Source organism: Arvicanthis niloticus, chromosome 27 (genome assembly GCF_011762505.2).
Source record: "Arvicanthis niloticus isolate mArvNil1 chromosome 27, mArvNil1.pat.X, whole genome shotgun sequence".
NCBI lineage: Eukaryota > Metazoa > Chordata > Mammalia > Rodentia > Muridae > Arvicanthis > Arvicanthis niloticus.
In genome coordinates, this window is record NC_133435.1 from 26,826,642 (window position 1) to 26,841,573 (window position 14,932).

The window sequence follows — 14,932 nt, forward strand, 5'->3', positions numbered from 1 at the left end:
TGGCAGTATCCCTCTGACCTCCAGTCTCACCATGTGCTTCAGTAACAACACTGACAAGGGCACTCTGATTCTGCCCTAAGTCACGTGAGCCATGGGGGATGCTGGCTTGACTGTGCCTAGCCCTAGTTGGGAATTGCTGAAGAAAGTTCTATCGTGTTGAGAGGTCATACCTTCTTTGTGGAGAAGTCCACTCAGGATACCGTGAGACGAGCATTCGTCACAAGCACCAGCCATAACCCATTAAGTCCTTACAGCTTTGCACCATGCCCCAAGGAGTCAGCCCCACTCCCCCAGTGACGAGCTATGCTACTTAAACCTACTTCCAACAAGTAATCACTGTTAGATGTCCCTCTGCTCAAGCCAAGCTTTAAAAATCTCAGCCAGGACAACCTCATATATATGTAAAATCTGGAGCTCCTCGTTATAAATGTTCTCTCTAAAGATACACTAATTTTGACTGAAATCCAAATAATTTCTGCATCTCATCATTTAATCCAAACTCCAAGTAAATGAAGGGGATTTTAAGTCATAAGAAATGGAGTAACTTTTCTGCATTACATGTATTTATCCATCAGATATGAGTGTATTTTATTTTTAACCAGACGTGAATGTCAAAAAAATGCCTGTTTCTTCAAATGCCTGTGGGTCATTTGGTATTCATCTCCCCAGGTTGAACAATAAGAGTGATTTCAATAATGTCTGCCTTTTATCACCTACATACTATGTGCCAGGCAGAAGAGATTTATACTTTTCAAAATTCTCTTCTAGTCCTCATCATAATTGTCTGAATTACATAATATTATCCTCATTATAGAGCTGAGAAGAATGAGCCTCTAAAAGGTTAAATGACTTGCCCAAAGCCATATAGCAGTAAGTGGCAAATGGAGGTTAAAATAATCCCTTCAGTTACAATCCTATAAAATGTCCAATTGCCTGATTCCTTGGGTTTCAGTATCAGAGACCATATAACATTCAAATAGAATACATCTTGCAGATGCTTGCTGTTTCAGTTGTGTTTGTCATTGTTTTTGTTTTGGTTATCTCTGTGAGCAACCACTAACCTGTTGTTATTGCCAGCTCATTGTAGACAATGCCTGGGTTATGTTCACATTCTAGCCAACAGGAAGCAGAAACCACGGCCTCTCCAAACATCATGATGGACTCACAAGGCACATGGCTCCATTTCCTAATCATGGCACGTGAATTCCTCTTCATTTTGACAACAAAGATGTGGCAAGCATCTCTGTCTCCATGTTGCCCACAGTTCTCTGTATCATGGTGTTGAAGCACATGTACATGACAGAGCCAAAATGAAAACCCAGGTCTTTGGTTCCATACCCTAAGCTTTTAATGTGTGTGTTTTACTTCTACCAACTCCAGACCTGCAAACCAAAGTTGGCATTATCCTTTGACTTTGTCTCAGACCTTTCTGCATATCCTAAATTCTAAATAAACAAAGAGAAACATTGATACATGCATTTTTAAAAGAATAGATAAAGCACTACTCTTTCCTCTTAAAAGTCTATCTTGTTTGAATTTAATCACGAGCAGTAACTGTGGTGCTTTGAATGGACTCTAGGATCCTCAGTGGGTGAAACTGTTCGGGAAGGATTAGAAGGTGTGGCCTTGTTGGAATCGGTGTGTCACTAGAGGTTGACTTTGAGGTGTCAAAAGCCATTCTCTGTATGCTTTCTCTAGCTCCTACTTGTGGATGAAGACGTAAGTTCTTAGCTACTCCTCCAGCCACTCGCCACCATGCCCTTGTTCCACCATTATGAACTCTAACCCTCTAAAACCATGAGTCTGATAAAACACTTTAGAAATTGCCTTAGTTGTGGTGTTTTGCAAGAGCAATAGAAAAGTAACTATGATAGTGATGATGGTCTCTTTACCTTAGGGTATGTTTGGCCTTTATGGTGTGTGTGTGTGTTCCCATTGTTCAAAGGTCTCACCAGGGTAAAACAGAGGTGACTAACAGAGAAAGGTGAAAATCAAGCAGGAGTGTTCTCAGGAGTTCAGTTGGGATATAGACTTAGATTTCATATCAGAATTCCAAGGTGAGCAATGGAACCATTATGCTGAAAATGAGAACACAAGAAAGCCAGCGTAATAAAAGCATTCGGGGATGGGCAAGGCCTTATCCATGTGGTGGGATTGATTAACAAATTGGCATTTGATCCCTAGAAATGGGTCAGAACAGTAAAAGTAGCAAAGATCCAGTTCTGAAACCTGAGGTATATGAACTCAATAAGGGTGGAGAGAGGTGGGAAAGGGGCGGGTTAAAGCAGATCTAGCTAGTAGCAAAGGATTCATAAAGGTTATGGTAAAAACCTAAGTGCTCTTATCTAAAGTCAAGGACCAGCACTGACGGCGACTCCTCCTTGGCACTGCCTGGGGGCAAAAGAGACAAGCAACACATCACTGGTCTTCAATTTAGCTTATATACAACCCGGGTAATGAGGAGCCTTAGCTCAGTGTGTCAGTCATCAGACTCCAAAACCAAACTGGAGAAGGCAAGGAAATGAATCTGAGACTGCAAATGTAAGCAATCTGTCATCCATAATTATAGCATAATTTTACCTTAATCAAATCTGAAAGAGAAGAATAATGATATAAGGTATAGTGTACATATCATTGACACCCCTCCCAAAGGAAGGGAAAATGATGAAAGACCAATGGAGGAGATTCCCTGGCAGGACTCAGGGTCTTTTCTCCCTGTTTCGTCACCTGCCCACAGTCTTTTGTGAAGAGCCATGTATATGAGCTACTTGCCTTTGTCCCCAATTTTTCACTCTTCCTATATCTAACACAGTGAGCATGAATATTAATAGGGAGATTTGTGTTAATTAGTTTCCTTGGCGGAATGCTCACTTTCTTTCGGTTTTGATGGGTCAATAAAATGGAGAATTATCCCAGTCATACCATAAATGACTGCCAAGAGAAATCAATCCAGGAAGGCTTGCTGCTATAAAATGGCAGGCTTCTTTTGAAAAGTTTAGCACATGTTGGAAGAACATGGGATGGATGACAGACATCCAAGGTCAATAGTGGAAAGCCAACATTAGTGGTACAAGCGTAAATATTGCAAGAGAGAGAGAGAGACAGAGAGAGAGAGAGAGAGAGAGAGAGAGAGAGAGAGCCAATGCTGAGAATGATGACTTGTGAACATGACTTGTGTAGTGTCAGTGCCAAGATAGAACATGAAAACTGATCACAAATCTACGTTTAGTTTTTAAGATCACACCCCCCTTCTTTCTCTCCTCTTGCTGTTTTTTCCCTCTTCCTTATTTTATGCATAAAAACGCAACCAGCCTGAACTAAAGCAAATTGGTTTAATTCCCTGGAGGGAGCACGAACAAATTTTCCCAGCAACTTTCTACTATGGGCATTTGCACGAGGGTTTGTGGATGGAATGCGAAGCAGGCAGTTATGTAAACCAGTAATCAAGTGAAACATTACCCACTTCAAAATGCCCTAAACCAGTATTAGCACCACCAATTAAAACATTGAGCAGAGATGGGAAAATGACCAAAAAGAAGTGGAGAAAGTAGTGTGTATGTGAATGAGTGTGTGTCTGTTTGGTGGTGTGTATATGTGTGTGTGTAAATGACTGCATGTGTATGCATGTGTGTATGAATGAGTGTGTGTCTGGTTGTGTGTATGTGTGTATGTGTGTGTGAATGAGTGTGTGCCGGTTTGGTTGTGTGTGTGTGTGTGTGTTTGTGTGAGTGTCCATGTGTGTTTGTATTTGCTTGTATGTGTATGTGTGTGGATGAGTGTGAATTTATGTGTGTGAATGAATGTACATCTGTGTTTGTGTGTGTGAGTGTGTGTAAATGAGTGTGCATCTGTGTTTGGCTGTGTATGTGTGTGTATGTGTACCTGTGGTTGTGTGTATGTGTGTGGGTGAATGAATAAGTATCTGTGTTTGTGTGTGTTTGTTTGGAGGTGTAGTGGGACAGAGGGAAGAATGTAAGCTGAGAGAAATTAACTTTCTTCTAGGGAAAATGTGTCATAGAAGTGCTAGCAGGAGGTCTCTTTGATGTAACAGAAGAAAGAAAAAAAACACATTAGATCATTTCATCAAACTGAAATTTCACCGATTGCCCTAAAGTGCCTAGTCATTTGATGCACGTGAAGGTGTCTACACTTGTGCACTCTGAGCCTGTTCTAAGGTAACGGGTGAACAGAGAATGACAGGCTGTAAACACTAGCCATTATGATTTTGAGTTTCTGGTCTGTATTCTTTCCCCATCTTTTATGTCTGAGATGTTTACAAAGTACTGGCTCTTTAAGGACTGTCCACGAGGCTAAGGCAGGAAGATTGAAACTATGAGGCCGGGTGTAACTAGTGAGATCTTGTCTCAAAAATAAATGCGTAAGTAACCCAAATTTAACAACATCAAAATCTTTGTTCATTTTGAACTTACATTTATGATTTCAATCACTATTTAAAAATTGGTAAAGCATAAACAAATCAAATTACAGTGTGACTACTCTTCCCTCTGGAAGCAATTACAATATTAGAAATCTGGGCTAAATCTTAAAGGAGTCAGCCACATACAGAAGAAGCTGAGAAACAAGTGGCCTCAGCATCCCTCGACAGCTTGGGCATCAGCTCCCACTTCCAGGTTCCTACCTTGAATTCCTGTCCTGACTTCTAGTGATGATGGACTGTAAGGTCAACGTATAAAATGAAATGAACCCTTCCCTCCCCAAGTTCCTTTTGGTCATGATGTTTTATTACATCAATAGAAGACCCTAATTAAGGCAGGGGACAAACCACAGCTAAACCATAGCACACCTATTTAAGTAGCTTGATCACAGCTCCTGGTAGCCTCCAGTTTATGACAGGATGGGGGCTGTGGCATCATCTTTCTCTGTTGCATATTCACCTGTAGCCCAGCTTGTTCTTACCTGCACAGGAGTGGTGATCTTGGTAGAAACCATCCCCGCAGGTAGACACACACTGTCCCTGCTGCATCAGCAGAGGAGGCAGGCAAGATGAACACTCCAGGCCACTGGTGCATGTAGAACATTGGGGCTGGCAGGCTGGCCACAGACAAGGGAGAAAGAAAAGATGGCAGGTTAGCTGGAATGGATCACTCCAAGAGTGACTCTCAAAGACCCGGATCCTGAGGCTCTAGAGTCACAAACAATAAAAGAAAAGGGCAAGCAATCCACAGCCTTCATGTGCAGAGTTAATAGCAGGCACTGTGCAATGCCTTTACAAACATAAATGCTTTATTTGCAAAACAACCCTATAGAGTAGTATAACGGTTTGTATATGCTTGGTCCAGGGAGTGGCAGGATTAGAAGGAGTGCCCCTGTTAGGATAGGTGTGTCACTGTGAGTGTGGGTTATAAAACTCTCATCCTAGCTGCCTGGAAGCCAGCATTCTGCTAGCAGCCTTCAGATGAAGATGTAGAACTCTCATCTCTGCCTGCACCATGCCTAGACACTGGCATGCTCCCACCTTGATGGGACTGGACTAAAGCTCTGACCTGTAAGCCAGCCCCAATTAAATGCTGTCCTTTATAAGACTTGCATTGGTTATGGTATCTGTTCACAGCAGTAAAACCCTAACTCAGACAAGTAGGTATGGTTTTTACAAATGAGAAACCAGCTCCAGAGATTAAACAACCTGCCAAAAGCCACCGACAACCAGACACTGGCATTTGAAACCAGGCAGTCTGGCTCAAAAGTCTTGGCCTTCTCCTTACATACTAGTGTTTAGTATCTTCACTACCCAACTTGTTTTCTAAGAATATCCCTCATCAACATTCAAAAAGAATAAAGACTTTAGATCAAGAAACAGAAAATAATAAAAAATAATATCAACGAAAGTAATTAAGCTTTAATAAGACTCATCTGTACCCTAGATGCTATACAAAGCATTTAATAATGTCCACATGCTTAATCCTTGCCCTGACCTTCTGAGGGGACAGGAAGTTAAATATTCACAGCCAGAGCATAAACCTATACACTTGTAAATGGGTTGGTAACTTTACAAATCAGAGATAAGGGTGGCAGTAGTATCTGACCTCAACCAAGCCGAGCTTTGTTAGCTAAGATGTTCTCAGATGTAAAAAATTTCTGAAGTGCATCTGAACTCATTCCAGAAGCTCTCATAACTTGTAGGTAATGCGCTCCGTTAGCAACTGTCTGTGCAGCGTGGCACAAGACAACACACTTGTCTAGACCACTGGTTCCTTGGATGGAGACTTGGGAAGTTCTGGAAAATGATCCTGGAGATCTCTATCAATTCTAAGTTTCCACTCTGGATTAACTGCGAACTTTAGTAAATGATAGCAAGCACCATGCTGTTACCATCTTTTAAGTCTTCAAAATGAAAAAAAAATCTAGTTTTGACTATTGTATCTGACCTCTGTATCACCCACTTTCCAGGAAATGCTGGAGCATCTGTCAAATGTTAGAAGAACGAGATCTGAAGGTGAAGAGCTAAGACACAGCTCGCGGTGGCTTCTGGATGGATATTTCTTGCATTGTGGTCCCTTCCATAACAATGCTTTGTGTCAGCTACCATAAATCACATTGATAGTTTCTTTAGCTCTAAGCAACTGTACCTCTGGGTTGCCATACCTAAACAAAGACTGCCTGCTTGGTAAAAGCCCAGACCACAGCTGTGCACACACCGCCCATTCTGCAGCAGCTTCGTGGGATCCTGGCAGAGGTCACAGTGGTCTGGAGAGTGAGAGCAGGTCAGGCAGTCTGGGTGGCAGTGAACTAGAACCAAGAACAAAGAAGAGAACTCAGTAAAGCCCACAGTCTCCTGGAGACTGCACAGGATACATACCTTACAGGGAATAGGAAGGACCAAGGAGAATAAAGCTTGGGTGCAAAGCAGCCCCATATAGCAAAATACAGATTGATGCGAGATTCCCCAAGTCTGAAATATCATCATTAGCTTTCCTAGTCTCCAATCAAATATGTAAAGGAATGGTCTCCTCAACACTGTGCCTGCTGTGCTGACTGGAGAAAGAGGTGGAATTACCTCCTTGCTATGGGGCTTAAGCAGAGTCAGTCATCCACGGTATCAGAGAAACTCTTCTGAAGCCTGCCATGCACAGAGAGTTCAGAGATAGAGGCTATAACTTTTAAAACTAGCTATATCTTTAACTAATAACATCATTTTTCTTTTCTATTTTTCTTCAAAATCTTGACTCTCGTTCACACTCATTGGGACAATCCCTCGACTCAGAGGTAACAGTCACCAAGGGGCTATTCTCAGGTTTCAAAGGCCTGATATTTTTAATGCCTCATACATAGCATGCTAAATATTTGTTTGGTAAAGCCCAGAGAGCCACTTTGGCAAAGGTACCAGAATTAAACATAAAGTGCCACTGCTTTTCCCTTGACACTTCTTCAGTGGAACTCTGATTACCCAAAACAAGGTGAGGGGGAAAGCAGATGCTACCGTGGGAAACTGGAGCATGCGGATGGAAACAATTAATTAGGAAAATACAAATGGACGAAATGCCTCTTGTGTCTGCGAAAGGCTCTGCTAGAGGAGAAGCAGAGTGGAGTCGGCCAGTTGCAAAGCCTGCCAGCAGCCACTAACCAGAACTAATTCAAGCCCAGGTGATTTGAAGGCACAACTGCAAAACAAGTAGATAAAATTTTCTTTTGGAAGAAATTAATGAGTCTTAAAACTTTGAAACCTCATTTGCGAACTGCAAAAGAAGCCATCTGTTTCACAGTTCACCTTTAAGGACAAAAAAAAAAAGAATACCTCTGACAAATTTTGGAGAATTATTCCTATAATTTCAACACTAGAAGGCCAATAGGTTTTGATGAGTCCTTAAAATTGTGATATTTGACTAATACAAATTGTTTCAAGATAAAGGCATATTTTATAATTAAGAAAACTAAGACACAGAGGGTCAATGACTTGCCCAAACTTATATGGTTGCAGTCAAACAAATTCTGCAATGATTAATAATAAGAATAGTTTGTCAAAAACTAAAGAAAAGGAATCCCAAACCTTCAAAAGTGAGCAACCCCCCCCCCAAAAAAAAGGAAGAAAAATGAGACTATGTCTGAATTTTTTTGACAAGAAAATGGGACGTGGACCTACCTGGTGTGCAGTCCGGACAACACTGTCCCTTCACCACCAGGGCTAGGGTGGCCACTGGACATGGTGGGCAAGACGGTTCATAGCAAGTAATTTGACCCTCCCGACACTCACACAGCTTGCAAGGGCCTTCTTCCCACTTCTCCCCGTCCTGTGGGAAACAGTGGAGACAGTGATGTGGAGCAGAGACTCCAAAGAAGAACTTCTGGGGTAGACCAGCAATCCCCACAAGAGCCAGGAGATGCATGCCATCAGCATCCCGCCTTCCCAACTCTGCCCTCAGACAGCAAGGAATTTAACAAGCATAGTTTTCTCTTTCTTTGTTTTTAATTGGTTTCTTTTAATGTGCAGCATCAACGGAATGATTTTAAGCACACTCAAGAGATAAATTTTGGCATACCTTTGGGCAACCAGAATATGTAAGAAGTATTTCAAATGTTTTTCTCAACACATTTCACCCCTCAGAGCCAAAACAAAACCCACCAGGGGGCATTACCATTGCTTCCTGTACCTAGTGGTTAGCAGGTCCATTAAGCACAGTCTCTATAATAAGAGTGAGAAACTTGGTTCAAACACTGTATTTTCTTGCTACAGTCTGAGTAACAGGAAAGGCATTGTATTCATAAATTAAAGCTTCTGCAGGTCCATTTTTTGGTGGCTACAGATGTAGCATGAGATTTCTCTCCTTAAAATACTCCTTCTGGCCAACCAAATTATGGTAATATGCATGAATAGTCTGAGAAAGAATCTATAATGATTCTAGAAGCAATTTCCTTAACAATCCACTGACCCTGGAAATCAGAATGAAACAAAGGTCCCTTCATAGGTTGCACTGGATTGATCAGAGAGAAGGAAAAAAAATGAGAAAATGGGGGAGTACATTTTAAAATAAAAGTCTGATAAAATGCTTGCTGAGCTAACTAATGTAAAATATTGTTGACAATCAACCTGACAGCAATTTTCAAAGTGAATGAGAAATTGTGAGAAAATCGGGGGGCACGGTGGGGAGAAGGAAGAGATGTTATTCTGCTTGGGTTTTTAGAAGCTCATTCCTGAACACTTAAAATGATAAGCTTGTTGTCTTTAAGACAAGACCCATGGTACTGCAGAACTAAAACACCAGAGAAGGAACACTCAGTTGCTTGGGGGAACGATTCCCTCACCATCCCAAGAAGTGATTCCTACAATAATTTACTGTATACAAAGTTCCCTCAGAGATCAATCTGAGTTGTCTAGGCTGGGAAAAATCATCGGGAAGAAGGTAAAGAAGGCATCTAGGTGCCCATGGTTGGTGAAATGTAACTATCAATTATAGAAAATAAAAATAATAAAATAAATTATAGAAAAAAAAAGAGCCCAAGTCTAGTGCATAGATGTCTCAGTTTTCATAACACCCTTAGTTTCCAACCCAGTGCCATCAAACGTAGCTATGAAAGATGCTGAGACACCAAGTCCCCCACGGGAAGTTCATGCAAATCATTATTTAAAATAACTCTGTAAGGATCCATGCACAAATTAAAAATCTATACTCACTGGAACATGCTTAATTTCACTTGTATTTGAAGACATCTAGAAAGAAAAAGAAATGTACTTATGATACCACTAAAACCACCATTAGGCTGATCTGTTTATTCTTCCATTAGGAGATATCCATTTCCACCAAGCAGCATGCAACTTTATTGACTTCTTATGAATAAAAATAAAATCTGTCTGTATCAAACACTAGGAACTCATACCAATCGAGGATGAAGACAGTTTGGAGTTTTCTTGCTTTGTGCTCGAGCACATGGGTTCAATTCTCAATATGCAGGGATCTGAGGACAAGGAATCTAAACTTTTAAGTGAAACTCTTGAATTTTTTGGTGGTACCAGGTTGCTATGGAGATTCATACTTATTTCTAACACTTGGTTTTGTTTAGTTCCATTCAGTTTAACTCCCCCCGCCCAAGAAACAACAACAACAAAAAAAAACAAAAAACAAAAAACAGAGAGAGATGAATGAACTAATATTATGAAATGGATCCAAACTCAACATTTATAGGGACACACTAATTTTCTAAATTCTTAAGACAATGAGGGTGACTAAAATATCACCATGAGACAGTGATAAGATTCTAAAATTATCAATGTTTCCAACTACAGATATGCCACTGGTTGTCCTGGGAGCTTTGCATCTGTCATCTTAATAACCTAGGAGGAAAGTACCATTTTCATCCACACTAAATAAGGAGGGACCTTGCTCAAGTTCATAGTATGCAGCATAAGGGATTCAAACTTATAGCCTGCCTTTTTGATGTATATCACTCTCTTAGAATATACGGAAGACCTGGCAGGATGACATATGTGATTGAGACCTGTTAGGTTAGACTGAGACCAGTCACAGCACTGACTCTCAATTGTTACAACCCTGTTCTGATTGGTCAGCGAAACCACTGTACTTATGATCCATGAACATAGGTTAAAGAACATGATAAATCTGTCAACATCCCCAAATTCATGAGAAATATGGGCCTTAAAGCTAGGGCAGGGCTGGGGAGAGAGTTCAGCTGGTAAACTGTTTCCCACATAAGCACAAGGCCTGGAGTTGGAGCCCCAGTCCCCACATTTAAAACAGCGGGGTAGAGCATGTGCTTGTAATCCTAGCACTTTGTAGACAGAGACAAGCAGATTCACTGGCCAGCCAGCATGTTTATTTGGTGAACTCCTGACCAATGAGAAACCTTTTCTCAAAACAAAACAAAACAAAAGGTAAGTGTCCTCTGAGGAGTGACATCCAAAGTTTACTTCCAGCCCCCAGAAGTATGTGCATCTGTGTGTTCGTGTAAGGCAAAGTTAAGAAGAAAAGGTAATTTCTTTCTTTGACACAAGGAGAAATAATACTTGTGGAATGTATTTGGGGTGTGGATGTGTGTGTGTGTGTGTCTCTGTGTGTGTGTGTCTGTCTGTCTGTCTGGTGTGTGTGTGTGTGCATGTATGTACCTGTGCATGTGTGTGTGTTCCTGTGTACATGTGTCTTTGCATGTTTGTGTGTGTGTACACACATTTAAGGGGATCAACTTTTGGGAGTTGATCCTGCAACCTAACTCAGGTTGTCAAGTTTGCACCATCTTTCCTCAAATGCTGCCATTTCTATCTGCAAAGTGACTCTAGGGCGTGGCCAAGTGACTCTAGGGCGTGGCCATTATTTCCTACGTCCTTCTTAAGCAAAGCCATCACTGTCCTTCATCTAGACCAGTGTCCCCAACCTTCTTAATGTTGCAGCCTTGTAATACAGTTTCTCACTGCTACTTGGTAACTGTAATTTTGCTACTGTTATATACTGTAATGTAAATATATGATTTGCAAGATATCTGATACTTGACCCCAGTGGGATTATGACCCACAAGTTGAGAACCATCAATCTAGACAAAACAACTCCTAACAAGAGCCGCAGTTTGATTCTTTCTGAGTTAAATTATGGCTGCAGGATTCCCAGCTCCCCAGCAACTCCCATCTGCCCTGAAGTAAAGAACCTGGCTTCCAGATTACAGCTTTCCCTCATTTCCTACTCCCTTTGTTCCAGTCTTAGCCACTCTTGCAATTTCCTGATCATGTCACATGAGCACCTGCCTCAGTGACTTTGCACTTGTGGTCTCTCTTCTTGATCCATCCCCTGCTTCCACCCAACTCTGACTGGATTTCCTGCATGAAAGACTTCCACCACAGCTCAATGACTTATGTGTTCATCAGCACCCTGTGTGTGTGTGTGTGTGTGTGTCTGTATGTCTGTGTGTCTGTATGTCTGTGTGTCTGTCTGTGTCTTATTTGTTTTCTCACACTATAAATATCTTCCACCAAGAGGAGACTCTACGTGATACTTTCCGTCTGTCTGTCCCCATTACATAGCACATTCTTGATGCACATAAAATAGTTTGCTGGGGGAAAAAAACGAATGAATTTAAAAACACTAGGAGGTAATAAAAATCCCCTTATTGGGTTAATTTTGATCTATTAATTTTAATAGTATTTGGTTATTAACCTGATACTCACAGTCTCTGCTTTCTGTTCATAAACACAATAACCATTCCTTGAAATGCATTCTGGGCAGCATTTCCCTTTTAAGTGAACTAATTCTTCACCCTGTAGGAGTAAGAGTTGCAGTGGTACACATCAAATTAACATCTCCAGGTGGCAGTGCTAAATTGAGAAGCAGCTGGGTTCCTGACTGGAATGAGATGCTCCACACACTCTCCACTTCAGCCCATTGCTTATTTGAGAGTGTACCCTCTACACTTATACCCAACACCCACCCTAGCTGGTTCCCTCTGGGATGTCTCCTCATGATTCCAATGTATTCTCCAAGTGCTTTTCCTCCCATATTCTGACAGAGTGCATGTGCTCTGTTCTCTCCACCTCATAATTATCTACCTACCAATGACCAGAAACGGTAGTCATAGCAATGCGGTGGGACAGCAAAGACAAGTGGCAGGAAAGGTTCACACTATCTTAGAGGAGTACAGTCAGAACTTGCAGCCTTGGTGTCAACACTAGCATGCAAATCAAGCCAGTATTTGAATATCAAATCAGAGGGATCCTTTTATGTAGAGATGTAGTCTCAGGCATAAATTAAATAGCAGAAAAGTAATTTTTGTTCACCATTTTGAAACTCTCAGTGTTAGCTCACTTACACCCAACTTTTGTTTTAGTTATGGGAGGAAGAAGAAAAATGCCACATTTTGAAGACAGATGTTTGCTTACAGAGTCTTCTCACTTTAATAATTTCAACTTAATTTTTATTTCAAAATAATAAATGCTTGATGTTTTTAAAACAATCTAAATAATTCTCTGTAGATTAGAAAGTTTAAATTCCACTGTAGCCCACATTCCAGGAAATATGCTACTAAATCACAAATTCTGCTTGCAATTTCCTTTATGTAAACAATAATATCTAATACTCGTAGGTTACAGAGTGTTCTTCAAAGCACTGCCTACTTTCTAAAGACTCATTAATTTCTGGAGAATGATATGTTTCTTTAAATATTTAACATTCAACTTGGGGGCTCTATATTATATTTCAAAGTTTAGGAACAATGTTAAATAGAAACAGCACTGTAAAATTAAATACTCATATTAAATGATCTTAGTTTATGTTTAAAACACTATATTAAAGAAAATAATAGATTGTAAATGTATTTGTTGTCTTTAGGCTGTATTATTAAGAATGGATTTTTAGGCTCTCTTCTAGAGTCAATATCTTCTAAACAGAACATACATTTCGTTTTTAGTGAAGGAACACATAAATTTCTAAAACAAACACAAAACTGTATGAATGGCTACAACACTGTACAATTCCTAAAAGTTATTTCAAAAAGAAGGGAGCTACATGGATTGCTGTCCATCAAATTCACACCAGTCAGAGGCCAACAGAGAGCAGTGGGTGCTACAGGGATCAGGCGCATTTACATATAAATTGTTTTGCAGAAACAAAGAATCAGCTGTGGGTGAAGGCATCACTTAGAATCAGATTGAAATTTGCTTTCAAAGCATATAAGACGGTTTATATGTGTGTAATCTGAGTTGCTTAAAACAATATTTTGAAGCAACACAGAGTGTGTACTTCTATTAAAAAGAAAAGGCATGGCAGAGGGTTGCTGGGAGCTCCCGCAGCCCTTAGAGAGAAGAATGTGCTGTTCTGAGCCTTCACACAGAGCAGCAAATACCAAAAAGCCCTGTTCCCGGGGAGCCAGGATTCAGCTTGGGTGAGGTAGGAAGGTCTAAACAGCCTTACTATTTATAGAAGCCTGGCTGTCCCCAAACACTCCAGCTTATTGCTGTGGGGAACATGCCAACTAGCATTTGACTTCGGCTTTGAATAGAACTAAATTGTGAAACAAACTCATTCATTTCATTTTTAAGTGTGTTCTCAATATCAAACATGTGCTGCACCTTCTCTGGTGAATACTTAACCCCAAGGGAACAATGGCTCTGGAAGTCAGTTTAATACACATTAGCACAGGATGGCTTCTTTTGAGGTATTTTTTCCTCCTATGAGAGGAAAGGAAAGGCTCCCAGTTATGCATGCCTTCCCTCTCCAGTGCACTGTGTCCAGGCTACTGCTCCCAGCACAGTACATCTCAGGAGTAAATAGTAGGGCTGGTTAAGAAGAAAGAAATAATGTGATATCTTCATCTGAATTTATGTTCAAAGACATTGTAACACCTGGAAATATGAAATCAATCATATTGTGCTATTCTACCACTGGTCAGTTTATGTCTCAGTGTCGAGGGATTTTACCAAACACATCCAAGACAAGAATCATGCCATTTTCTCAAAACAAACAAACAAATAAAAAAACAAAAACAAAAGACAAAAAACACCTGCACATTGATTTCAAGGCTATCCAGAATATTGATGCTGATTCAATAATAAATGGCGATGGCAGACATGTATGATTCTGTCACCTGTAGAAACTGAGCTCTCTATAGCTTTGTGTGATGCGTGACAATAATACCTAATACACCCTTGGTCTCCAAGATTAGAAGTCAAATAGCCTTGATATTTTCGAAAGGGGCTCAGGAGTGGAGCAGACTAGAAGCCCCCGCAGTGTTCTCCTCAGCTCCCTCACAGTAACTTCCCTCAGGAGCTCTGAAGGCATTTAATTCGTATTTCCATAATCCTTGGTGCTTCTGTGGACCTCCATGTAAAATCATTTCTGCTCATGCATCTGGCTTCCCGAAAATCCCAGGAACTCTCAGGGTCGTGGTATGCCTTTCTCATTGTTTCACCACCAGTGATCCAAGCAAAGCAGAAATTAAGAAGCTACTAGGATAACCAGGCTTTAACAAGGTCATTAACCAA

At 40.7% G+C, this 14,932-nt stretch overlaps 1 protein-coding gene across 3 annotated transcripts in view; it reads right to left on the bottom strand.

Annotated features, from left to right (window-relative positions):
- The window catches only part of Fras1 (Fraser extracellular matrix complex subunit 1), a 400,677-nt gene that overhangs the window by 203,698 nt on the left and 182,047 nt on the right, over positions 1-14,932 (bottom strand). For all 3 annotated transcript variants that reach the window (XM_076926449.1, XM_076926448.1, XM_076926450.1), the window contains exons 10-14: positions 12,125-12,214; positions 9,629-9,664; positions 8,099-8,246; positions 6,604-6,747; positions 4,918-5,052 (exon numbers count right to left, since the gene is read on the bottom strand). In XM_076926449.1, coding sequence (XP_076782564.1) covers positions 4,918-5,052; positions 6,604-6,747; positions 8,099-8,246; positions 9,629-9,664; positions 12,125-12,214 — 553 coding nt within the window. The remainder of the gene's footprint in view (positions 1-4,917; positions 5,053-6,603; positions 6,748-8,098; positions 8,247-9,628; positions 9,665-12,124; positions 12,215-14,932) is intronic.